The sequence below is a fragment of the Eleutherodactylus coqui genome, chromosome 1 (genome assembly GCF_035609145.1).
Source record: "Eleutherodactylus coqui strain aEleCoq1 chromosome 1, aEleCoq1.hap1, whole genome shotgun sequence".
Taxonomy (NCBI): domain Eukaryota; kingdom Metazoa; phylum Chordata; class Amphibia; order Anura; family Eleutherodactylidae; genus Eleutherodactylus; species Eleutherodactylus coqui.
Window position 1 is genome coordinate 356,063,542 of NC_089837.1, and position 25,321 is coordinate 356,088,862.

Consider the following 25,321-nt stretch of genomic DNA (forward strand, 5'->3'; position numbering starts at 1 on the left):
GGGGGTAGACCAGGCAACCATGCTAATCTTGCACAACGACCATGTCAGTTGCGTCTAATGACGTTGGGGAGTCTCGGTGGCCAAGTCTACCCACGTCGCCTCATAGCGGATTAACCGCTCAGGCTCCGACTACGCACTTCTCTGGTCCCCAGGTTTCAGGTGGGAGAAGAGGAGGGCTGGCAGAGTGACCGAGGAGGCAGCGACCCCCGTGCCATCCACTCTGCGGCCTCAGTGGTGGCTCTGAATTCCAGCCAGGGCCACCAAAGCGCGTAGTAACCTCAGGTTTCATGACCTCGTCCGCCCTCATCTCCTCGTATCTTGCCAGTTCATTGATGGCTTCGACCCAGTGACCTCTGGAGGGAAAGGCGTCAGACCGCCAGAATCTTGGAATGGTCTGTCTGACTGCCTATACAAAAAAGCGCAATAGGCCTTTCTTCGTCTTGGATATAGAACCCGGGAACATGGACAGTACCCCCACTTCAAGAGTGAGCTGGACGTCTCCGCCACTTAGCTTGTTGAAAAGACTTAATACATCTTTCCACAAAGACGCTATCGGCGGGCAGCTCCACCAAATAGGGGACATACTTCCCGTTGCGTTTGGACATCTCCAGCACGCCGGGCTGAGTTGTGGGAGCATTTTGTGCAACCTGACCGGGGTTCTATACCAACGAGAAATTATTTTAAAATTTAGCTCTTGGAGTCTGGAGTATACCGACCCCTTATGCGTCAAAGCAAAAGCCTTTTCCTATTCGGCCGGGGGTAGGCTCCTACCCAGTTCCTCCTCCCACGCGTCCACGAAGTCTGGAGGGGCGTCCCCCATCTCCCAGTCAAGCATCATCTTGTATAGCACTGAAATTGGGTGGCTGATAGAGTCCGTGGACATGCAGAGTCTCTCGAAATCGGTGAAGTCGCCCGGGACCCAGGGGTCAGAGGTTCCCTTTAATTTTTTCAATGCTTCTTTGGTTAAATAAAACTACTGCTGTAATATGACTGCTGGACCAGACACCACATCTACATCAGTCCCTTATTTTTTTTATGGGCTGTACGTTTGATGGACTAAAGGCCCATTTATGGTTCAAAATATTTTTATTCAGTTTTGTCTTTTAACAGAAATAAAACATAGATCATCCGGGGCCAGTAATTCTGGCCATGTTGCATCATCAAACAATTTTATGTTGTTAACAATAAACTATTACCAACTACCTCCTGTCTGGTTCTTAGTTGTAATCTGGAACATTATACCTTAAGGTATTTTATAAACCATTTAATATTGTTAACTTAATATAATAGTTGGTACGATTTGTCAGATATAGCTCTAGCAGAGTCTAGAGTGGGGAAAAGAGAAAAACAGAGTAAAGTTAGAAGAATAGTATGAAGGGGAGAAGTGAGTGTGGGGGGGGGGGGGATAGACTGACCTGGTGTTCCTTTCCCTTCAAGTCCGTTTTATATGCCTCTGGTCGTCAAGAGGTGGTTGGATCCTGGGGGCGGGGATTATTCCACTCGTGACCCAATTGGAGATCTCAACCGTTTCTCGTTGCGAGGACCAGGCATACCAGGTCGTCAGGTGTTTCTTGAGACGCATTTCATCTCTTGCACACAGTTCCTCCATATATCCGATCTCATCCAGTTTTTCTATCCACATCAACCTGGTGGGGGCCAACGGTACCTTCCACTTTAGTGGGATCACTTGTTTAGTCGCCAGTACAAAGAACCTCAACAGTGATCTCTTGGCCCCCACCAGTGACCCCTGAAACATTGACAATAGCGCTATTTCTGGTGTCAGCCGGACAGTTTTCCCGCTGATCCAGGAATATAAGGCTCCCACATCCCGCCATAGGGGACCGATCATCGAGCACGACCACCAGATGTGTGTATATGTGCCCCTTTCCGTGAGACATCTCCAACAGGTATCCGAGTGCTGCGGGAAGATTTTGGCCAACCGCTCTGGTGTTTTATACCATGTCGTCAAAATTTTATAGTTCAGTTCTTGAAATTTGCTTGAGATGTTCAATTTATGTGTTAGAATATAGGCTTTTTTCCAGCCCTCCTCGGGGGGCAAGCGGCCCAGCTCCCTCGCCCACTCTCTCTCTAAGGCTATCCCGCACCTCCCAGTGTCTATTTCTACCATATAGCGATATAGATCAGAGATTTTACTTTTTGTTTTTGGGTTGAGGACAAATTGGCTTTCGAACGCTGTGGGAGCTGATCCCAACAACCTTATACTTCCTTGGGATCTGACATAGTGGCATAGTTGGAGGTACTGATACCATGCTCCAGCTGGGGGTCCCCGGTCCCCCAAAATTTCCTCCAGTGTTTTTAGGCCTTCTCCAGTGATCATATCTTTTACTCTTGGTATATCCCCTGGTCGGTTTTCTGTTAACATATTAACAAGAGGTGAGCCCTTGAGGAATGTCGGGATGTTTGTGTTACCCACTAATGGGGTTAGTGGTCCTGGTCTCTTGATTAATTCCAACCTGGAGGCCACTCCCAGCCACACTGAGATCAACTCCTCTGTGAATGGGGATAGTCCCAGCTTTTTGTGTTGTCCGTTACCTGGAATCCAGATAAGGCCTGCTCCCCTATATGGTATCGATTCTTGTTCCATAGTTACCCATCTTTTCTGTGTCTTGTTATGTGTCAACTCTAGTATACGCCGGGTCAGGGTTGCTTTGTGGTAGAGTGAGATATTTGGGACCCCCATGCCCCCTTTGTCTCTTGGCCCTGTGAGGGCCCTCCAGCTGCGCCTCGGCCTCCTACCGCCCCAGATAAATCTCATCATTATTCTCCTGATTCTATGCATGTATGTCCCTGGGAGACGAATGGGCACCGTCTGTAACATATACAGGAACCTGGGGAGGACGTTCATCTTTATTGAACTAATCCTACCGAACCAGGAGAGGGGCGCGCTGCGCCACCTGTCCAGGTCTTCTTCTAATTTTGTTATTAGCGGTTGGTAATTTTTTTGGAACAGGTCTTCCATTTTAGGGGTAATGTTTATGCCCAAATATTTAATCCCCTCTTTCTTCCATCTGAATGGAAAAGATGCCTTCAGGGCTGCCTCTTCACTTTCTTGGATATTGACGTTTAGGATTTCTGATTTGTTCAGATTTACCTTAAAGTTGGATACCTTGCCAAATTTGCGGAATTCTTCGAGCACGCAGGGGAGCGCCACCCTTGGATTTGTGAGGTATAATAATAAATCATCGGCGTATAGGGCTACTGTTTGTTCACTTTTTGCCACCTGTACCCCTCTGATGCTGGGATTGGCCCTGAGTGCATTTGCCAATGTCTCCATTACCAGGATGTACAGGTATGGAGACAACGGACAGCCCTGTCTTGTGCCGTTTCTGATCTTCACTTGCTGAGAGAGTCTACCGTTCACCCTTACCCTTGCTGTCGGGTTGCTGTATAATGCTTTGATCCACCCCAAGAATCTAGGGCCCAGCCCCGACTGCTTTAGGGTCATCTCCAGGAATCCCCAATCGACCCTGTCAAACGCCTTCTCGGCATCGACGGACAGCAAGCACAATGGTGCACCAGACTCTGTCGCTCTCGAGATCAGGGCCAAGGTCCTAATTGTGCTATCTCTTGCTTCCCTTCCCGGCACAAAGCCCACCTGGTCGCCATGTATCAGGCTAGGTATATGAGTTTTTAATCTACTCGCTAATAATTTAGCAAATAGTTTGGTGTCTATATTGAGTAGTGAAATCGGTCTGTAACTCCCACAGCATGACGGGTCCTTGCCCGGCTTAGGGAGGACCGTGATTATCGCCTGTAGGGCCTGCGCCGGGAAGGGACATGATCTCGAGACTGCGTTGAATGTTTCCAGCATCAGAGGGGCTAGTTTCTCCATGCATATTTTGTAAAAGCGGGGGGTTAGACCGTCGGGTCCCGGACTCTTTCCGATTTTTAATGTGGTGATTGCTTCCTTTAACTCTTGCAGAGTAAAGTCCTCTTCTAGTGCCCCCGCTTCCTCGCTTGTTATGTGGGTGAGGGAGTTTTCAGTTATGTATGTGTTCTTCTCTGCATCGAGGTTATTCTTGGGGTCCCCTAGGTTCCCCTCCAGGTTGTAGAGTTCCTGGTAATAAGTGTGGAAGCTCTCTAAGATCTCCGTGTTGCTGTGGACCATCCCCTTCCCGGGTTTTTGGACCTCAAACACGTATGTCTGTGTTTCTCTAGGATTGAGGGCCCTCGCTAACCCCTTACCGCATTTATTTCCGTGCTCATAGTGCAGTCCCTTGAATTTGTCCCTACGGCATAGTGACGCCTGATCTAGTATGCGCAGGATTTTAATTCTAGTTGTGGAGATTTCTGCTGCTATGCTGTCTGCGGGTGAATTTTTATTTGACGTTTCCAGGCCGTCGAGCTGTATCAACAGCTCTTCTAGCCTAGCCGTCCTCATCTTTTTTAATCGTGCCCCGTGCGATATAAAGATCCCTCTAAGGACGCATTTTAGTGCCTCCCACTTAAAGGGCGTGGGTGTAGTATCGTTTTTGTGAGTTTCTATGAATGATTCTATTGATTGTTGAATGTCCTGCAGGCAAGCTCCGTCCTCTAGCAAGTTATCATTAAGTCGCCACGTGAGGTTTGTTCTTTCAGTGTTTCCCCCCATCAAGGACCCCCAAACTGGAGCATGGTCTGACCAGAGGAAGGGGCCCATAGAGGCCGACGGCCTTCTGTCCAACAACCCGTGTGAAATAAACAGGTGGTCTAGCCTGTGATAACTATTGTGTGCGGGCGAGTGAAAACTAAAGTCCCTCTCTCTGGGATGTAATGTTCGCCATAAGTCGACTAATTTGAGCTTTGCTAATTCCGTGCGGATTCTACGTGTCGTTGAGGGGGAAACCCCCGACTTACCCCCGAGGAGTCTTTTGCCGGATCCATGATTAAGTTGAAATCTCCACCGAGGATGATGGAGGAGCCGCCTGCGAAAGCCGCCAGGGTCCCCAGCACTCGGATACCGAACTTCTTCTGGTCCTGGTTGGGAAAGTACACATTAGCAAGTGTTATTATGTCGTTATTCACTTGAATTTTTAAGAACACATATCTCCCGTTTTCGTCCATTTCTGAAGAGAGTAATCTGTGCGGAAAATTTTTATGGATTACTGTGGATGTGCCGCCTGCTTTTTTGTCTGGGTGTGGGCTGTTATGCCAGGTAGTATAGTGGCGATATCTACACTTAGGTATCTTGGTGTCCTGGAAATGGGTCTCCTGGAAGAAAACAACCATGATCCCCTTCCGGTGGAGGTGGTCCATGATCTGCCCCCTCTTAGCAGGTCCGTTCAGTCCTCTCGCATTAAAGGTGCAAAATGTGATGTCAGCCATTGGTCACCGTGGGCATAAGATAGATTAGATCGGCTAATGGTTGTAGGTCAGTCAGGTCGGGGTGAGGGTGGTGGGGTGGTTTGGGTAGGAAGAAGAAAGATAGAATTGAGAAAGAAGAGAAAGAAAAAGGTTCATCAGGTAGAACCTTGCGCAGTATCCAGCTACTGCGTTTGGTTTCAGGGAGAACTGCTGGCATATATAATGCCCGCATTCACACTAAATGTGATTGGTCGCCCTGTGTGAGGGACGTGTAGGTACCGGCTAAGACTTGCGCCGAACCCCCGCGCCTCCCCCCACAACGCAATCCTTACGATAGTGCTGCAGCCCCTCGTTGGGCCCTGGTCTAAAGCTCTTGAGGCACCAATCATCATTTGCAATCTAAAAGAGAAAACAACAATTTAACTAGTACTGTATCGTTGTATAACTTGGAATGATATACTATATTAGAGTCTCGGATAACGCCCGTTTCCCGATCTCTGTGGAGCGGGTCATTCTGCTCCTCCGGACGCCAAGTGGGTATCTTCTGGTCTAGTTCGTTTTCTTCCCCAAACATAAACAATTTGGGTGAAGTTGAAGATCATGCAGTATGTTGTACTATTTCCCGTATGAGTCAGGTATGCGACTATGCTTGTATGCCGGATATATTTGGTGGATCATACACTACTACATAGTGCGTGGCGGGGTCCTGCAGTGAGATCAGGTGTTTCTGTCCATTGCCTTTTGCTTTTCCCGTCTTGGTTTGGGGTGTGCGCTCTGCCACTGCTCCTGTGCTGTGGGGGCCAGAACCGTCGGTACCATGGGCCAGTCCGGCAGCGCTATCATGGGTAGTTGTAAGGTACCCAGAAAGTTGGGCAGGTCTCCTATTGATCTGAATATGGCAGATTTCCCATCTTTTCTGGCTGTTAAAGAAAAAGGGAACCCCCATCTGTAGGGTATCCCCTTATCTTTCAGGGCCGTCAGTAGGGGTCTTAGGGCACCTCTCATCCGCAGTGTGTGGCGTGCCAGGTCCTGCAGAAGAATTATGGGTCTACCATCGTGTTGCAGGTCCCCCTTGTCTCTAGCTTTTCTCAAGATTGCATCTTTATCTCTGAAGAAATGCACTCTGCATATTACATCTCTTGGTCTTTTGGGATCAGCATTTTTGGGTCCGAGGGCCCTGTGGATCCGATCTATTTCGATCATATCTTCCGCTTTGCGGTTTAGTAGTTGCCGGAAGAAGGATTGCGCCCAAAGTTCTAAATGTTGCCCTTCTATTTCCTCCGATAGACCCCTTATTCGCAGATTGTTGCGCCGGTTTCGGTTTTCTAGGTCGTCAAGGTGTGTAATGATGCCGGCAATTTGGTCTGCTTGTGCTTGGATAGCCTGTCTGTGGGTTTCTAAAATGGCTGACGCACCCTCCTGTGCCTCCTCAATTTGTACTATTCTGTGTCCTAGATGCTGTATATCGTTGTGGATATTTTCTAGAGCTTTTTTGTTAGATGCCTCTAATCTCTTGAAGAACTCGTCTAGCTCATTTTTTGTTGGTATGGCCATAATACGACTCTTCCAGGCTTCTTCACTTATTTTGTCAGGGGAGTTGCTAGATCTTTTTTGAGGTGGGCTGCTTGTGGTGCTGTATGCAGGGGAGTGTTGCAATGCTGTGCTATCACCTTCATCAGCTATGGGAGACTGCATTGTGGGTTGGGGGGAGCCATGTTTGGGGCAGGGGCTGCTCTCTGTTGTACTCACAGTTCCTTTATATCTTGCTTCCTCCTCCTGTGATGTCTGCTCTGTAGCGTTGTGGTTCTTAGGGCTTCCCCCCGGACTGTGCTGGTTTCTGGCCGGTCTGTCCCTGCCCTCCGCTTCCTCCAGGTGCCCTCCGGGCGGCTGTGTCAGCTCTGCACTGCTCGGCTGTTCCTGCGCCTGCGGTCCCGTGGGAGCCGGCGCCATCTTGTGTGCGGCGGCGGCTTCACCTCCGCTGCCGAGGAACCTCTCCAGCGCGCCCCTTCTGCCGACCGGAGTGCAGGACAAAGATCGCGGCAGCTTCTTCTTCCCCATGTGGCGTCCGGGATCCGTTCTCCGCTGCTTAATGGTGCCTCTTAAGCTGCTGGTAGGGATAGAGACGCGGGAGCTCGCTTAAGGTACGACTTATCCCGCCATCCGCTAGCCACGCCCCCCCTAAAGGCCCATTTAGACCCAATGATTCTCGCTCAAAATTCGCTCAAAGCCGTCTTTTGAGCGAGAATCGTTGGGTCTAAATGCATGGACATCGTGCAGTTTTCGTGCACGAATCGTTCCTCACTCAATTCTAGTTTTCTTGAATTGAGCGATGAACTCTTATCAGTGGTGCTGTCTGCTGGCTGTTATCACAGTCAGCAGGGCTAATAAGATTCTTTGAGCTCCCGTCCTGCTGGTAGTTCACAGTGGGACGTGAGCTGTAATCGCGGAGAACAATACAGCTATTTATGCAGCTTATGCAAAATTGCTGTATTGTTCGCCGAGTGATAGCCCGCTCTGCCTGCATAGCTTTTCGTAGCTACTATAGACTATGCAAAGATATTTGCTCAAAACGGTCACTTAAACTGTCGTTTGAGCGACTTTTGAGTGATCATCTGTCAGTGTAAACAGGGTCTTACAATTCTGATTAAAATGCAAATAAGGAAGATGAGACAATACCTCTGCAGCGCCACCTATTGGATGGCGGCATTCTTTCAAATCAATCCTTGACCCATTATACAGGTCTGTAGAGCAATGATTGGGAATTGAAAACCAAGCCAGAATCCATACACAGACAGCTGTTTTGGGGGTTTTGGCCCCTCATCAGGTTTTTAGCAAACCCCATTATGGATGAGGTGCCCTAAATGGCAAAAAATAGAAAAGACTCTGCTCGAAAATCGCGGTGCTAGAAAGTGGCAATCTGAGAGGCTCCATTGAAAACAATGGGAGCGTTATACCACGATTAGCGCGGTGCTGAAAACGCACCTGTGTGAGGAAGGCCTTATACTATTGGGGCTTACATATGATGAATTCATTGCCGGCAATCAGCTAAAGCCACAAGGCATTATGAACAGAGCCAAATTCTGTTGCTAGATGAGGGAGCAATTTTCTCTAAAATGACTAAACATTTGTCTGCTCCAGAAAATGTCCTAGCTGAATGGTCTCACCTGACAATGGCTGACTGTGAATAGACCCGCTGCTGGCACATGTACTGCTGGATCACTCTGAGCAGATGGCATTTGATAAGCCCGGGGGAACGTTCTACCAGGGAAAATGCAATTCATCAGAAGAAGACACGTGCCGGCCATGAATGGCAGGGTTGTAGTGGCCACCTCCCTGACAACTGTTGGGTGTCAGATCCTCTTCTCAGTTCGGTCTGTGTAACAAAGTCTTACTTTACTCTGTATATATTGCTGAAGAGCAAAATGTAACCTGTATTGTAATAGTTAAAATGGGCAAACCGTACATAAAACTGTTACAGGCCAGAGCCTATACTTGCCATAGATGCACCATAATTTGGTATCCAACCAGAAGAGGTGATAGACAAATGTGATGTACCATATAGGAAAAACTGGGTCCTTCTCTGATGGCATAAGAAGAATAATCCCTACTGACCCTAGACGTGCCCTATTAGTCTATGCATAAAAAGGGCAGCTCTGTACAGGAATCTTTACCCGCTGTACCCTAAATAGGAAAACGTTAAATAACAGCATGACCTATAAATGCTCAAATAGCCACCGCATAGTAATAGACCTAGAGGGAGACTGGGTGTATCTTAATAAGGGCTCATTTACACAGGCGTATGAGTACAGCGCTGCGAGTCATGCAGCGTTGTACTCATCGCAGCCCCTACACCCTTGCTGAATAGAGCCAGCAGAGACCACGTACGGGCTGCGATAGGCACTGCCCATGCCCAGGATGATGACGTCACGAACAAGCACAATGTGGGTGGTTTTTTCAAAGCCCTCCACTGTGTGCAGAGTAGGGCTGCATATTAAACGCTGTCCATCCAGGCATTGCAAATGGGCAGCGTTTCAATAAAATGTTCCCTGCGTTTCATACAGGTGTCCCCTTACAGCTCCAGCGCAGGTGTGAAGGGAAGAGTGAAAGTCCATTGACTTTCATTGCCTCCATTCACTGTGTGTTACGCAGGGAAATATGCGTGCGTTATATGTGGTGATGATACACCCATGTGAATGAGCCCTAACATGTTTTCCAATACATCATCAAAGGTGACAAAAGCAGCTGTATTCAGATTGTAGACTTTCCCCTGATGTACAGAGAGATAAACAGAAACACAACTGATATACAGCCTACATATTGCCCTGCTGGTATAAATAAACATAGATGACTCAAGATCAGTAAATATGGACACTGTCAGGTTGGTTTATCAAGGGAGAGATAAGGCACAGGCGAGGAGGGCAGCAGATAAACCCTACATGACTCCATACCAGGCAGTGTGGTAGCGACTTCCATACAGTACCGCTAAGTGCCACGGGTTTTGAAGCAGCCCTTTGCCGGCTGAAATCTCCCTCTTACACCCTAATGTACTTCTTATCTTGTACTTACACAGATTCTGGCTGGTTACTGGCTCTTACAGGTTTATGTGTATTTAACCCTTTCCAATCCAATTTTGGATTCAGGGTTTCCTAAAGTGCTTTCTCTTTTTGCTGTTCTACAACGGTGCCATCTGCTGGCTAAAGCCAGTGTGTGCGCAGCAGAGAGGCTCCGACAGTGGAGTGGCTGGCAATAGACGGTGAGAATACCCTGTCAGATGTCTTCTGACATTGGAGCTGTGCAAGCTTCAATCAGAATGTAGGAAGACATCAGACGGTGGATTGGAAAGGGTTAAAAGCTATCTGGACCCCCTTGTAGAACAAGCACCTTTACATCTTTTGTCACTCTTGTTTCTTCCTAGAGTGTCAGCTCTTGTGAGCAGGACCCACACCCTTATTGTTCAAATTGATGATTGTTTGCTTTATATTCTATGTAATGCCTGTTCATATTCTAAGTTATAAAGAGCTGTGGGATATGATGGTGCTAAAAGAATAAAGATTTATAGGGGACATCTATGAGGAAACTAATCTTTTAAGCTTTATTTGCATAAAATTGGAAACCCCTTTCAAGTGCATTCATTGTCCAACTGCACAAACAGCTTTCATGATCCCAAAAGAACTCCAGTTATTGTATCTCATAAGAAAAGCCGTAATTCTTCAAATTACCAAGATATACATGTAGACTTGTCCTCTGAATCTGCCCTTAAGATTTCCTGATTTAGCAGATGAGTAATATAATGCTTTCTGAAATAGCCTATCTAGAGAAATCAGAGTGTAATACTTCTGGTAACACAACTATCAAGGACATTTGAATCAAACAGGGAACATAAGTCTTTGTTGCAAAATAGTTATATATAGACGACTTTTAAGGTGCGTTTACACGGAACGGATATTGTTGAAACATGAATGGTAATTGCTCAATGTAAACACAGCTAACGATTAATGACAATTCATTCTTTTGTTCATTTCGGGCAAACATGAAAATCATTGTTGGCTCAATTGCTAATTATTTGGTTTAAATGCCAATCGCTCACATTCACTGTACTAGTGAATGAGAATAACTGAACGATTTGCGAGCGAACAATTTATCTGCCTGTATAAACGGGCTGAATGAGCGAACTCTGACATTCGCTCCTGCAAACAATAAATTGCCCTGTCTGAAAGCACCCTTATGGCTGTTGTACACAGGACGACAGATACATGACTGCACGAGCGCCAGTGTCGCCACTATAGTAGTTGGCGCACCTGCAGAGCATTTACAGACATACCACTGGATCTCGGGCTTCTTGCTCAGTGCTTCACCTTCTATATAAAGTTTTTATCGCTGGATCGCAGGCTTGTCATTCAGTGCAAATCCTCTCCGCTTAGCGTTGAGCATTTGCACTGAACGACAACTTGCGATCCAGCGATAAAAACTTTTGAACAAATAGTAAGCCTTGTTATTTTATTTTTTATGAATTTTAAGCAATACTCGCCCCATGTAAATGGCCATTACTGAAGTGAAATACTGAAATGTATTTTTGCCTCTTGCTAGACTGTAGTTTTAAAGGGGTACTAACTTTCCAGGAAACGTATGCTCTTCTCATATAAAGTTTGTCTTAGCAATCTTGTAATATATTTTCATTAAAAATTATTTTACCATAGCAAATCAAGTTTCAAATGGCTCCTACTAGGATTCTGCTTTCCAGCCCATCTGCAATCCATCGCCTGTTGTTGGGTATTGAGCTTCTGTAGTTACTGGGACCCTGAGATGTTTTCTTAAGCCCCATTTACACAGGACAAACTGCCTGACACTCTTCCCAGTCAAGCTCACTCACGTGCTGTTAACTAGGAGAGAGCATTGGTGGCATCGCTGAAAGCACTGCCGGCTTGGAGCTGGGGCGGCCCCGAAAACTGCTGATTGACAGGACTCCCAGCCGACAGACCGTTACTAATCTACTATTGATGATCTGTTCCAATGATAAGCTATCAATAGTTTATAACTGGACAACCCCTTTAAGATTATAACATAACTAGTGGTGTGCATGTTCTTTCAGCTACAAGGGTGTTAGTGCAGTGATACACTCATTTTGGGTGACATGGATTTGGCTTATAGATGACGTTCTTTTGCACCTTAAATATTTAGGACAAGATGGTTTCAAGCTGGGCGAATTCCTCCGCACCGAAACATTTTTGTGGCCTTTTGTCACAAGCTTGAAACCAAACAATAATACTGAACGCAGTTGTGGTTATTTTATTGCTGATGTAATTGGTGTGATTCAAGCATAGGACTAACCACTGAACCGATGTACTGCCAATTACCTTTGTATGAAGTAGCGGTAACCTTTCCAGTCCCAGTCAACCCTTATTATCTCAACTCTACCAAACTTCACTACTACATTTTTAGGTAGGAAACTTTGTAACTTGCAAAATACACAGAATGGCTGCTTTACTAGAATCCCATCTATTAGGAACCTCCTTTTTAGCTTCAGAACCGTAATTCGCCATGGTTTATGTTCCACTAGGTGTTGAAGTCATTCTGCAGATATAAAGGTCCAGGTGGACAGTATGGCTTCTTGCAATTCCTGCAAATTTGATGGAGGTACTGACGGGCTCTGAACAGCTGACTAGAAGGATTTATCAGTTCATGTTCTCCCCCGCAAAGAAAAAAGTTATATTATAAGACTGCTTTTATAAAACGGCAGACTTGGACCCAGCTGCTTAGCTTCAGTATACCTGTAAACAGTGCAGTCACCAACTATTGGTCCGATACCGGTTGTCGCTGGCCAAGGTCCAATAGCAAAAGAACATAGCCTTAGCGCAGTTTGAGCCCAGCGGTCTTTCCAGTCACCAGTGCACAGATCTCACTGGCCCCATCTTGGAAGTATGGGATGACAGCTAGGGTCTGCCCTGATTAATATGTCCTAATGAGCATTATGTTTTGGTGAGCACAATACATTAACTTGAGGGGCATGACTATTGAAACTTAAAGGGGTTGTCCCGCGCCGAAACATTTTTTTTTGCATAGGCCCCCCGTTCAGCGCAGGACAAACCCAAGGGATGTGTTGAAATAAAAAAAAAAATTTTTACTTACCCGAATCCCCTCTCTGCAATTTCTTCCTTCTTTTCCTCCAAGATGGCCGCCGGGATCTTCACCCACGATGCACCGCGGGTCTTCTCCCATGGTGCACCGTGGGCTCTGTGCGGTCCATTGCCGATTCCAGCCTCCTGATTGGCTGGAATCTGCACACGTGACGGGGCGGAGCTACGCGATGCCGCGTAGAAGGGGGCGAAGCCAGAACGCCGCTCGTGCCCGGACCGACCAGAAGGGAGAAAACCCTTCTGCGCAAGCGCGTCTAATCAGGCAATTAGACGGCACCATGGAGACGGGGACGCCAGCGCAGGGAAGGTAAGTGAATAACTTCTGTATAGCTCATAATTAATGCACGATGTATATTACAAAGTGCATTAATATGGCCATACAGAAGTGTATAACCCCACTTGCTGCCGCGGGACAACCCCTTTAACACACATTTTGTGCTCTTTTTGTCCTTTTTGTTCTCTTACGATCACTAGCTAAGGGTGCTTTCCCATCTGCGTTGGAGATTCCACTTCCCTGCACTTTTCAGTGAACCAGAAACGGGAGGCCCCGTTAGAAGACATTATCATAAGGGGCATTTCGGCCTTGTAAGCATGCATGTGCCTATTCCCTGACAGCATGCAAAGATGATAGTGAGGAATTGATACACAGTCCAAAAATTGACTAAGTTTTCATTATACAGTGATTAAACTGTACGGCCTCATGCACACGGGCACACACGGATTCCGCGTTGGAAATCCCGCACTGAATCCTCCTGTGCCCACTGCCGCAGCCCTGTGTAGCTGTCAGATGAATCATCTTCTGTACTGCGGATGTGCCAATGGCGCACATGCGCAGTACAGATCTCCCCGCGCCGTCGCCTAGGCAATCACGCGGATCCGCAACACTTCTGCAATGCTCATAGCAGAGGTGCTGTGGGAGGGATGGCTTCCATGGACCTTAATGGAAGCAGTCTATGCGTATGCACTCTGAAAATAGAGCATGCTGTGATTTTATTTTCGGCACGTAGCGTCCGCAAATAGAATCAGCTTGTGTGCGTAGAGAGAGGAATCTCCACACACATCATTGGGTACATTGAGCAGCGGATCGCCTGCTGACAAGCGCGGGATCCGTAATTCAATTTGCCCTGTGTGCATGAGGCCTAAGGCCTCATGTCCACTTGCATGCACGGATTCCACTGTTGAATCCCGCAGTAGTATCCGTGCGTGGCCGCGGACATGGGCATTAAAAGACAGTCTCTTAACTCTCTGGATCCAGCGCGGTTCTCCTCCGTGCCGGGTGGATGCATCTGGTAGCTCTGGCCGAAGTGCATGCGCAGTGCTTTGTTTTTGAATGTCCTGCTTTCCCGCAGATCCGCGGCACCTCCACAATGTGAGCTGTGGCTGTATCGCGGACCGGACGGCTTCCATTAACTCCAATGGCAACTATCCCTGCGGGATCCGCAGGAAAATGGAGCATGCTGTGATTTCTTCCTACATGTGCGATCAACACGTCGGTAAAAAAAAAAATCACATCTGCATGCTTTTTACTGTGCGGCGGATACTAATGCATCCCTATGGGCGGCTTGATTTGCGGATCTCCTGCGCGGGTGCCGCAAATCAGATCCGCCCGTGGACACAATGGCATAAAGTAGGAAAATGATGTTACATATGTTAGTAATTACCTTGGGTTAAACAGGTTGCATTCTGTATTCCTTCATTCGTTCTCAGACCCCCTGATAGACCTCACAAGACCTGGAATTAGGACACAAGCCGTGATAAATTTTGCATCAAAATCCGCAGTTCAGCCTGTGGAATTCAGCAGGTGTGGATTGGGTGCATCCTAATTCCAGCCCGTGTGAAAGTTTGCAACCTGCTTCCCGCATCAGACTTTTCTAATATGAGCATGTCTATCCCAGTAACATGCTACATGTGACTTGTGTGTGTCCAGGGATGCTGCTCCTTTCATTGGCTCTCCTGTTCCGGAACAGATTCACTCCTGCCGCACCAGTCTGTTGATGCCGCACCAGTCTGTGTCAAGAAGGTGGAAATAATGCTTGGGGTGGGTCACTTTTACAGGTATACCAGGAGAGTTGTGAGAGTAATCAAGGGCATGCATATTACATGCAACTCTATAGGACAAAAAATATTGGCGCAACCTGCATCAGGTCTTTGTGGGCAATGCTTGATTGAGTTTTGTCTGGAACATCGGCTTCATTTTTTTATTACTATGACTTTTTATGTTAAATAGGAACACATGTGACCTGTTTGTCCATAACGACACAGTTTTGCAGGTGGAATAAACACCTATGGAGTTTCCTGAAGGTTTTTGGGACTGTTGTGGTCCCAGTAAATGCTTACTTGTAAATTGGTATAATGTGGTTACAATACCACCTTTTGGGTTTTGCTGGTCTGGAGCTGCCCTGTGCTTCTACCTCCTGCCAAGAAACTGTCCGATGTTATTTGTAGCTGCGGAATGTCCCCTGGTGCGCTCCGTGTGCCCCTGGTGATAAACCTCAGTGCACTGGTTGGCACAGTCTGACTGATGTACTGGGAACAGGAGCCATTGTCCCGAAGAATTAGTGTCAGCCCTGTGAGGTGAACTTTTCATATGCTCTGTCTGTATGTTATCTTTAGCCTTGTTCTACTGAATTTTAGCTAAATCTTCAACCGTATTTCAGAAAATAGTATTTTTAAACTACTCTATGCATGTGTGGGAGATTACTTGCAGATTATAGGGAAACATATTTAGGGCAGCATGATCAAATTTTAGATTTTACAAACTCATCACATATTTTATCATATTTCAGCACCATTTTTATGATCTCCTTTTGCTGTTATTGAATGGAAATATTCTTGCTTTACCATCAATGGCTGAAAATCCGTCTTGTATCTACTGAAATAGGTCTACAACTTCATTATAGGGGTTATCCTACCTCAGCAAGTTGTGTCCTATCCATAGGATAGGGAATAACATGCTGATCAGTGGGGGTCCAACTTCTGGAAATCCCACTGATCCCGAGAAAGCAGCTCTGATCCATTCCCAAGCATTGGTAGTGGATGGTGTCCATTTTGGGATGCACAAGGGCTGTATAAACGGGATCAGTGAAAGTCCCAGCAGTCAGACCCATACCAATCAGCAAGTTATCACCTATCCCTTGGATAGGACATAACTTGCTGTAGTGGAATTATAATTGACAGTCCTAACTAAAGCGTGAATGCAGCTTATGGCCCTTGTACACGGGACGATAGTTGGCTAAACTGCACGAGTGCTGACGTCACCGCTAAGGTAGGTGGAGCTCGTACAGAGCCCTTAGACAGGCTGACTTTGCCGCTGATTTGCTGGGTTTTGGCTCAGCGCTTCACCTTCTATGTGAAGCTCTGAGTGGGAAGCGGTTACACAGAACTACAAGCCCACGATCTAGTGATGGTTTGTATGCTGACTGAAAGCTAACTACTTGCAAACGAATAGTTTGCATTTACACTGCTCAAATTCGAACAAATTATGAGCGCTAAACAATCCGTGTAAATGGTTACAGTTTTGCAGCCAGTTGTAAAGTTTTGTAAAAAAAAAAGAAAAATGGTTGAAGGTCTGACTTAAGGAGAGTTTGAGAAGCACGACACATCCTTAAAAAAAAGGTTCAGGATTGCAGAGTTCATTCATACTGTCACTTCTTCGTCAACATATTGTGCCTGTAGGGCGCCTGCACACGAGCGGAAATTCTGCAGCGGGATTGTTAACGCAATCCTATGCAGACGGCCGCGGTCTGGCCGCGCGAAATCTCGCGCGGCAAACAAACCGCGGCATGTTCTATTTCTGTGCGGGGCTCGTCACTCACCCGCCACCGGCTCTGGTCTGCGCATGCACCGTCTGCCTGGTGAGCCGGCACATCAAACAGCCCGAGGCGTGGGTGAGTACGCACTGGTCCCTGCAGGCGCCCGGGTCGGGTCCCGCGGCGAGAATCCTCGCCGCCGGATCCGACCCGCCCGTCTGCAGGCGGCCTTACATATAATTACCAGAACTTGATAGACAAAAAGTATTAGGGGCCCAAGTACTAGTAAACATTTCAGTCATAGAGTTGATAAATGGGATGATAAGATGGACATCATCTCCTGACATTGGTCAAACAGATGGCACATAAACTCCTTACACCCCCAAGGCTGGTACCAGGCTCTGATCTTTCTCATTGGTGACACTTTCTGCTTCGCCACTCCACAGACCTGGGAAGTAAATCTTTTCATGCCGCTCTCTCATCTTGAATATTGAATCTAGAGCCCGGTATCATGTATGGCTAAGGTATAAGCTCTAACACTTTATATTCCATGATGCATTAAAGACCTCCTTGGCAGTTAAAGGTTTTATGCTTATGTTCTGTACTAATGAAAAAAAAGAATTGTACATTTTTCTGAAGTTTTTTTTTTTTTTGTTCAAATTTTACATTAATTACCCTTTTTTATTTTTAGTGTTTCTGTCTGAAAATGATGCAAACTCCATTTTAAAGCGTTTTCCAAGAGCCAACAGTTTCCTGGAGGAGATAAAGCAAGGAAACATTGAGAGGGAATGTAGAGAGGAATTATGCAGCTATGAAGAGGCAAGAGAAGCCTTTGAAAATGATGAGCGGACTGTAAGTACAGTATTGCAGATTTTGCACACTACCTTGGATTTTGCCGTAGTTCTCTGATGCATGTACCATAGAAACCAAACTGTATTTTAAAAGGATTGTCTCTTAAAGACAACTATGCCCTATTAAGACCAATGGATGTCATAAACCTAGTACACAAGAATACAGTTCCTTAACCACTTAAAGGGGTTCTGTCATAAAAAGAAAAAATTCCATAGTCTCCAATTCCTCCCCAGTTAGTCTACTTACCTCGTCTTCTCCCTGCTAATCTTCTCCTGTCTCCTGCAGTCCCACCAGGTCACCTCACCTCCAGCTTGCTGATTCTTCTGTTTCCTGGGATGAAGCGTCCATTCACAGGCATTCTTCTTCCAGCCCGGCAATGTATGCTTACGTCTCTAGTGACGTAGCTTTCACACCCTAGCAGGAATTGCCGAACTATTGCAGAGACTGCGCATGCCCGCTGTCTCTGCAATAGATGAGCATTGCTTCCTAGACAGTGAACGTCGTGTCACAATGACGTAGCGTACATTGCGGGGCAGGAAGAGGAATGCATGCTTCATAACAAGAAGAGGAGAATTCGGCTGGAGGAGGTAACGGGGGACTGGAGAAGATCAGCGAGGAGAAGATGCAGTAAGGATAAGGAGTCTGCCTGGGTAGGAGTAGGGGAGTATAGAACTTTTTTTTTTTTTTTCATGACAAAACCCCTTTAAGGACGCATCCTTCCCCCCCCCCACCCCCCATTTTTGGTTTTTCCTACCCACTTTCTAAAAATCATAACTTTATTAGTGATCCATTAACACAGCTGATGACTTGTTTTTGGCAGACGAGTTGTATTTTTCAGTGGTACCATTTTAAAAACTTTAAAAGAATTTTAAGTGTAGTGAAATGGAAAAAAATGAAATTCCACCATCTGGTTTGGGGGGGGGGGGGGTTGGCTTGTTTCTATGGTGTACACTGTGGAAAGGATGACCCAGTAACTTTCATTTTATAGGTCAGTACGATTACAACAATGCAAAATGTATAAAGTTTTTCTTTAACTGTTCTACTATTTAAAACTTATCTTTGAAAAAAATAGAAATTTCTGCCGCCATTTTCTGACCCATAACACTTTTTTGTTTTTCTGACGACGTTGTGTGATGGCTCCTTTTTTGTGAGACGCCCTGTACAATTTTGGTCTACATAGAGACTAGAGATGAGCGAGCGTACTCGGAAAAGCACTACTCGCTCGAGTAATTTGCTTTATCCGAGTATCGCTGTGCTCGGGTCTGAAGATTCGGGTGCCGCTGCGGCTGACAGGTGAGTCGCAGCGGGGAGCAGGGGAGAGCGGGCGGGAGAGAGGGAGAGAAAGATCTTACCTCCGTTCCTCCCCGCTCTCCCCTGCAGCTCCCCGCTCCGTGCCGGCACCCGAATCTTCAGACCCGAGCACAGCGATACTCGGATAAAGCAAATTACTCGAGCGAGTAGTGCTTTTCCGAGTACGCTCGCTCATCTCTAATAGAGACCAAGAATTGAAAAAAGCTTCTGCACTACTGTATGTATGTGACCAATAATCAATTAGTAATATAACTTCACAGAGGAGACCTAAAGTCCGCCAGGTCTCCTCTAAATCCAGGTTCATAGATGAGAAGGATGGCTTCTAATGGTTTATTCCACAGAACAGTATTGAGTGCAAATAAAAAAGACAAACAAAAAAACAAATAGCTAGGCAATGCGTTTCGAAGCTCACCAAATGCCTTTTTCAAGTGGCTGTCATATCCACAAGTTTATAGAAAAAAGGGAAGACAAAGCGCCATGATTGTCAGACAGCACTTGCCAATCAAAAGTCATCACCTTTGTAGGTAGTGTCATTATTGCTCATTCTCCCATTGGAGCAGATATAGCCCTCTTTCAAAATGGCGAAAGAACGAGCAATAATGACATTACCTGCCCAGAAAGAAAAAAAAAAAAGAACATGATTTATTTTGTGCACATTTTGCACATCAAAGGGGCCCATAGGGGTTTACAGGGGATGCGTACGCAATATGCCACAGGATGCATGCATTACAGCGCAAGAGAGACTAATTTCCCCAGATTTATTTCTAAGATCATGGAAGGAACCGATGGACCACTAAGAATGTGATTTAAACCGGGGATCAAATTATATATATAAAATGACTTTTGATTGGCAAGTGCTGTCTGACAATCATGGCGCTTTGTATATATATAATAGATAGTGAAAACCCTCACTGGCTGGCTCGCCACTGTTAAGGCTGTATGTGTAGCAGCAAATGTTCAGTCTTTGGGCAAGTCCAAAAACTGCCTGAACAATTGGTCCTAAGGGAATATTCCACAGAATTTAAAATTCCCCAGAACATTGCATATATATTCCAGAATACTAAATTTGCATTGATTTCACTAAATAATTGAATTAGTTTCACAGTGAAGCTCACACTAAAGGCCGGGCTCACAGGAGCATGTGGTAAAACCACCGTGTATAACGCAGCTTTTCACTGCGGTGTGAGCCGTCATATTGCCATGTATGTCATGTGTAGTCTTCCTGGTTTCATTTTTTTTTTTTTTTTTTTTTTTTTTTTAATTCTTAAATTTCCCAATCTTTTGCTTAGTGATGTGTATAAATGCTGCATATACGGAATGTAATTGTCTATGTACTGTCAGGATGTGCTTCTGGGATCTGTTGTACTATGTACTCCTAGCAGCACAGCTACAGGTGGTTGAGGGTTAATTGAGCTGGCTGGGTGTGGTACTTCCTGCTAGCCAATCTCCTGGATCTGTGCTCATATATAAACCCAGCTCCTGGTCAGTCTCTGGCTGGGTCCCAAGGTGAGCAGTCATGTTACTTCTGTGGTCTGTAACTTGTATCAGTCATGTTCAGCTTGTCCCCATGCTGATCTGTGTTTGCAAGTGAGTCTGTGTGGTTTGCCCTATATGGTAGTGTCTGTGCCCTGGTTGTCTGTCCTGTTGCAAGCTTGTTGTGTCATCTGTGACCTGCTGGTTCATGTCCATTTGTACTTTTATATTCTGTCAGCTTGCTGTGTGCCTTGTGCTCTGTCCTGTTGCAAGCTTGCTGTGCGATTTGTGCCTTGCTGGTTCATGTCCGTTTGTATGCTTAAATTCTGTCAGTTTTGTGTCAGTTTGCTGCGTGACCTGCTATCTGTGTCCTGTCCTGTTGCAGCGTTCTGTGTGAACTCTGTCCGGTTCTGCTGGACTCCTGGTTAGTGTAGGGACTAGCGGTATAACCAGGAGCCGTGAAGTGGCCCGCTAGCTTCCATGTTTTGTACAAAATGTCAACCAATACCTGAGATTTACATTCAGCTTATCCTCTGTTACTTGTGGTTGCATTTTGTATGCTGTGTATTCTGGCTCTGTGTGTCCTGTTCAGTCCCTGTCATTTGGCATGTGAATGCGTCCTGTTCGTGTGGCGTGGCTCCTAGGATCAGCTAGGGCCAAATCCAAAGACCGCTGGGCCGCCCTTTATTGGGGCGAATCCCCCGCTTAGGTAGGGCCATGCCATCCTCCCACGTAGAACAGGGTCAGTTGCCTGAAACCTGTGGGAATGCCGTGTGACCCTGGTGCTACCTGTGTGCATCCATCCTATCCATTCTATCCCCATTTGGGTACGATCGTGTGGGCCCCATGCGTAGGTTGTCCACACGATCATGACATGTACAGCATTTAGTAGACACCCGTAGAGAACAGTAGGGCTCCACCACGCGTAATATGCAGTAAAATAGAACATGCTACGTTTTGTCTTTACTTGCATATTATACGCAATGGAAAACTCTTAATATGCGTTCAACAGTTAAAATCAATGTATTTGAATTACTGTGTATTATATTTACGTTCATCGCACATGTAAAACGCAATTCAGGTACGCTCATGTGAGCCTGGTCTAAGTTGCAGGAAGTACAAGGAGAGTCTTAAAATCCAACCGTAATGTTAAATCTGTGTGACACAAAGCTTGACTATGTTCAGAATAACAATTCTTGTCCATTTACATACAATCTACCATGCTTACCTCAAAAGAAGACCCTGTCTTATATTAATTTTTGCCCCAAAAGAGGCATTAGGTCTTATATTTGTTCGAGGTCTTATTATTCTTACCTTGCCAGCTTGGTCCGAGTCCCTCCCGCTCCTGTTTATAGCTCCCGCGCGTGGTTGCCCGCAGTCCTCGGCGTTCGTACAACATCACATCCTGGTTACGGGTTTCATAAGTACCGCCTCCAGGGAGCGATAGCTGTGATTGGTTCTTCGACTGCTCAGCCAATCAACAGCCATTATGTTGTGGAGGCAGGCTTTTCTGAATTGGCTGGCTGCGGCTTACAGCCAATCCCATAAATTCCACAAATCCCACTTCCACAATGCGATGGCTGTGATTGGTTCACCCAGCGCTGCATTGATTGGCTGAGCAGCGGTCAAAGAACCAATCAGTGCAGCGCTGGATGAACCAATCACAGCCATCAATTCCTGGAGGTAGGATTTATGAATACCGTAAACAGGAAGTGATGATGTACAGGTGCCGAGGACTGCGGGGAAGCACGCGCCACAGCTATGAAGAGGATCTGGATCTGGACCTGGACCGAGCCTGCTAGGTAATTGATTCCTTTTTTTTTTTTTTTTAATTTAGTGTAACTAGGGCTGATTTTCGGGGTAGGGCTAATATTTCAAACAGTATATTCTATACAATGTTTTATTATGGCAACATTTACCTCTGAGTTCTTGCAGTATTGTAATTTCTACTAATGTTACTACAATATTGATATTACTGTATGAAATCAGCTGTTTATAGCTTTGCTCATTTTTAAGCTTCTATCAATTTGTTGATAATATCTTGTTGGGAAGTATTTCCAAGTATTTTATATAGTACATGAGCTTTTTAACGCTTCCTGTTTTTTTGTTCTTTCTAGAAAGAGTTTTGGAAAGAATACACCAGTGGACTTGACAACGCGAACACAGACAGCAGCTGGTATCCATTCTACCTGGCCTTCCCATTGATCACAGTATTTTTTGTCGTCCTTCTGGTGCTCCTATTGGTTTGGAGGTGTGTTTTCAAAAAGAAGGCCCGTCGCCGGACTGCTTATGCACAGAGAGGAATGAGAGAAAGCGCTGGAGAGGCAGGAATTGATCATGGCATGGGCAGCCAGCAGCACTCTAATGTACTCTGTACTGTGGAGGATGCATTTGATAGGGCTGGACGCCCTAGTGGATTCGTAGATTATGATGTACGATCAGATACGTTGTCGGCTGGATTTTCAAACTGTGATCCTCCCCCCTCTTACGAGGAAGCAACTGGTGAGAGGGGTGTCCGAGTGAGTCCTCCACGAAACCCAGCTGAACCTCCTCCGCAATATGAAGAAATAGCCACATGTGCCTCTGTAGTCACAATACCTCGTGAGGTCGCCAATGTCAAGTAACATTGAAGTGTATTAGCACACATACCTTTTTTCTATTTTTTTTTTCTATTGAAGATGAAGAATTTGTAAGCACAGTATTATTTGCCTTTGTACAAAACTGGACTTTTATGACCATTTTTTTTAGTGGACATGAGTGTTCAAGAGAAGTAGCAAAAAAGACTTTTAATACTCTGGAAACTCGACTGCAGACTTGTAAGGGAATGTGTCCATAGTGATCATGAAGAATATTTTGGACTCGACTGTTCATTAAACTAAGATAACAGTAATGTGTATAATCTGCTACGGTTGCATTTTCATTTTTTGCAATAATTTTGTCCCTAGTGGATAAAACTGATCTTTTAATTTAACCGCTATTAACCTCTCGGTGCTTTTTTTATGATTTTTGAATAAAGTGTGACTTTTTATTTTTACATTTGTGCCTAACGATGCTATATTATTTGAAAGTGCAATATATTTTAAAGAAATGCCTCAGGTCACACTCTTCTCTACAAATGAAGTGTCTTATACTATAAATATTTTATTAAATAATGTTAGACTAATTATTACCAGATTTGGATGCATATTGTGAATTCTTTTGTAGAATGAGGTGATCAAGTTCATATAAAATGGCAGATTTTTTAATTTTAGTTACGTTCTTATTTTAGACAGACTTCTTATTTTAGCTTTTGCTTCAAGAAGATAATTCATTCTACGATTTACACTTGCAATACAATAAAACTGTTATAAATGTCATTAAGCTGTGCCTTTCTGTCAAGTTATTAAAAACGTGTATCTAATTCTTCTATCTGGAGGTAGTTAAAAATGTTACCAATAGTTATTGTATTACAGACTTTTCTAAATGGCAAATTCAGTCAGTTTTTAGAACCCTGAAATCGGACCAATCAAAAATAATTCTCTAGAATTAATTCATTTGCAGTTTTAATTTCCCTTACGCCCATGACAGCACCAGTGAGAGACCACCTCCCATCCAGGCAGGAACCGGGCACCTCCAAGATCTCTTTTAGGTCTCTTTCACACAGGCTACAAAATCATTGCTACAAAACTCATGTCTGTGAAGCTCATGGTTTCCAATGGGTTCTTTCACATGAGAGATATTTTGTAGCCTAAAAGAACCCATTGGAAACCATGAGCGTCACAGACGTGTTTTGTAGCCCGTGTGAAAGAGGCCTTATGGTAGGCCCACTCTTCACCTCCTCAGTTCCCGTTTCCTGTCTATAAGGGAGGTTGGAGAATGCTGAGGTAGCTGCTGCTTGGCTTCTTCTGCTCTTTCAAGGATTCTTCCAGATCTCTAAAGGTGGAGGGACTTCCTCATTCCCAAACTCTATAGTGTGAAGGGTTACCTGTTCCAGTGTAAGTCTCCAGTAGGAGCCCTGGGTAAGCCTGGAATCATCCTCTCGGCTCCTGCAGCAGATTCTGCACTCCCCTGTCTGAAGGTTTAGGAGGGAAGTCTCTTTCTCTATTTCATGGGATACTTCTGCAGTTGTGGGAACTCTTCAGTGGTGGTATACTCCCTGGGTTGTTGCACCTGGCTCGGAGATTTGTGGTGCTTTCATCATCAGATGGAATTCAGGTGTGTACTGCTCTGGGTGGTGCCTTGTATTTTCACTAAGTGGAGCAGGGAATCTGGGAGAATAAATGGTCGCTTTATGGGAGGATCTCCAGCCAGTCCAGTGAGTAGAATGACCCTCCGTAAGGGATTGAATTCTGCCTTTTCCTTTAACCCTTCATGAGTGAAAAATTTAGGCATTGGCAATATGTGGGCTCAATAAACAGACCAAGGATATGGATGGGCTTTGCCTTTGGCCTTTTATGGCTCTGCCTACGGCCTGATAGCCTTTAGGCTTTGCCCAGAGACTTTAATGGCTTTGCCTATAGCATAATAACCTTTTATAGCTTTGATAGGCCTAGTCTTTGATGGATCTGCCTATAGCCTTTGACTGCTCTGCCTTTTGTATAATAACTTATATAGCTTAACCTATAGCCTTTGACTGCCTGTATTATAATAGCCTTTATAGCTTTACCTATAATTTGTATGGCTCTGCCTATAGCATACAAGCCCTTGGTGGCTCTGCCTATGGCCTCACGGCTCTGCCTGTAGCCTTGCAGACTTTATGGCTTTGCTTGAAGCCTTGGGGCTCTTCCTGTAGCCTGGAAGTCTTTATGGCTTTGACTATAGTCTTAGGTCTCTGCCTGATAGCTTATGTCCGGAGTATCTTTGAGGACTTTACCTGTATCAGTTACGGCTTTGCCTGTAGCCTTTGTGGTTTTGGCACTGTGGCCTAGCAGCCTTTGTGGATTTGGCCTCTTCACTTTTGTGGTTTCCCGATTGGGATGACTTAGTAAATCCTGCACTGAGCAGGGGGTTATACCAGAT

At 45.5% G+C, this 25,321-nt stretch overlaps 1 protein-coding gene across 1 annotated transcript in view; it reads left to right on the top strand.

Moving 5' to 3' along the window:
• The window catches only part of PRRG1 (proline rich and Gla domain 1), a 39,380-nt gene extending 15,701 nt beyond the window's left edge, over positions 1–23,679 (top strand). The window contains exons 3-4 of the mRNA XM_066577306.1: positions 17,379–17,539; positions 22,441–23,679. Coding sequence (XP_066433403.1) covers positions 17,379–17,539; positions 22,441–22,947 — 668 coding nt within the window. The 3' untranslated portion in view covers positions 22,948–23,679. The remainder of the gene's footprint in view (positions 1–17,378; positions 17,540–22,440) is intronic.
• The last annotated feature ends 1,642 nt before the right edge of the window (positions 23,680–25,321 follow it).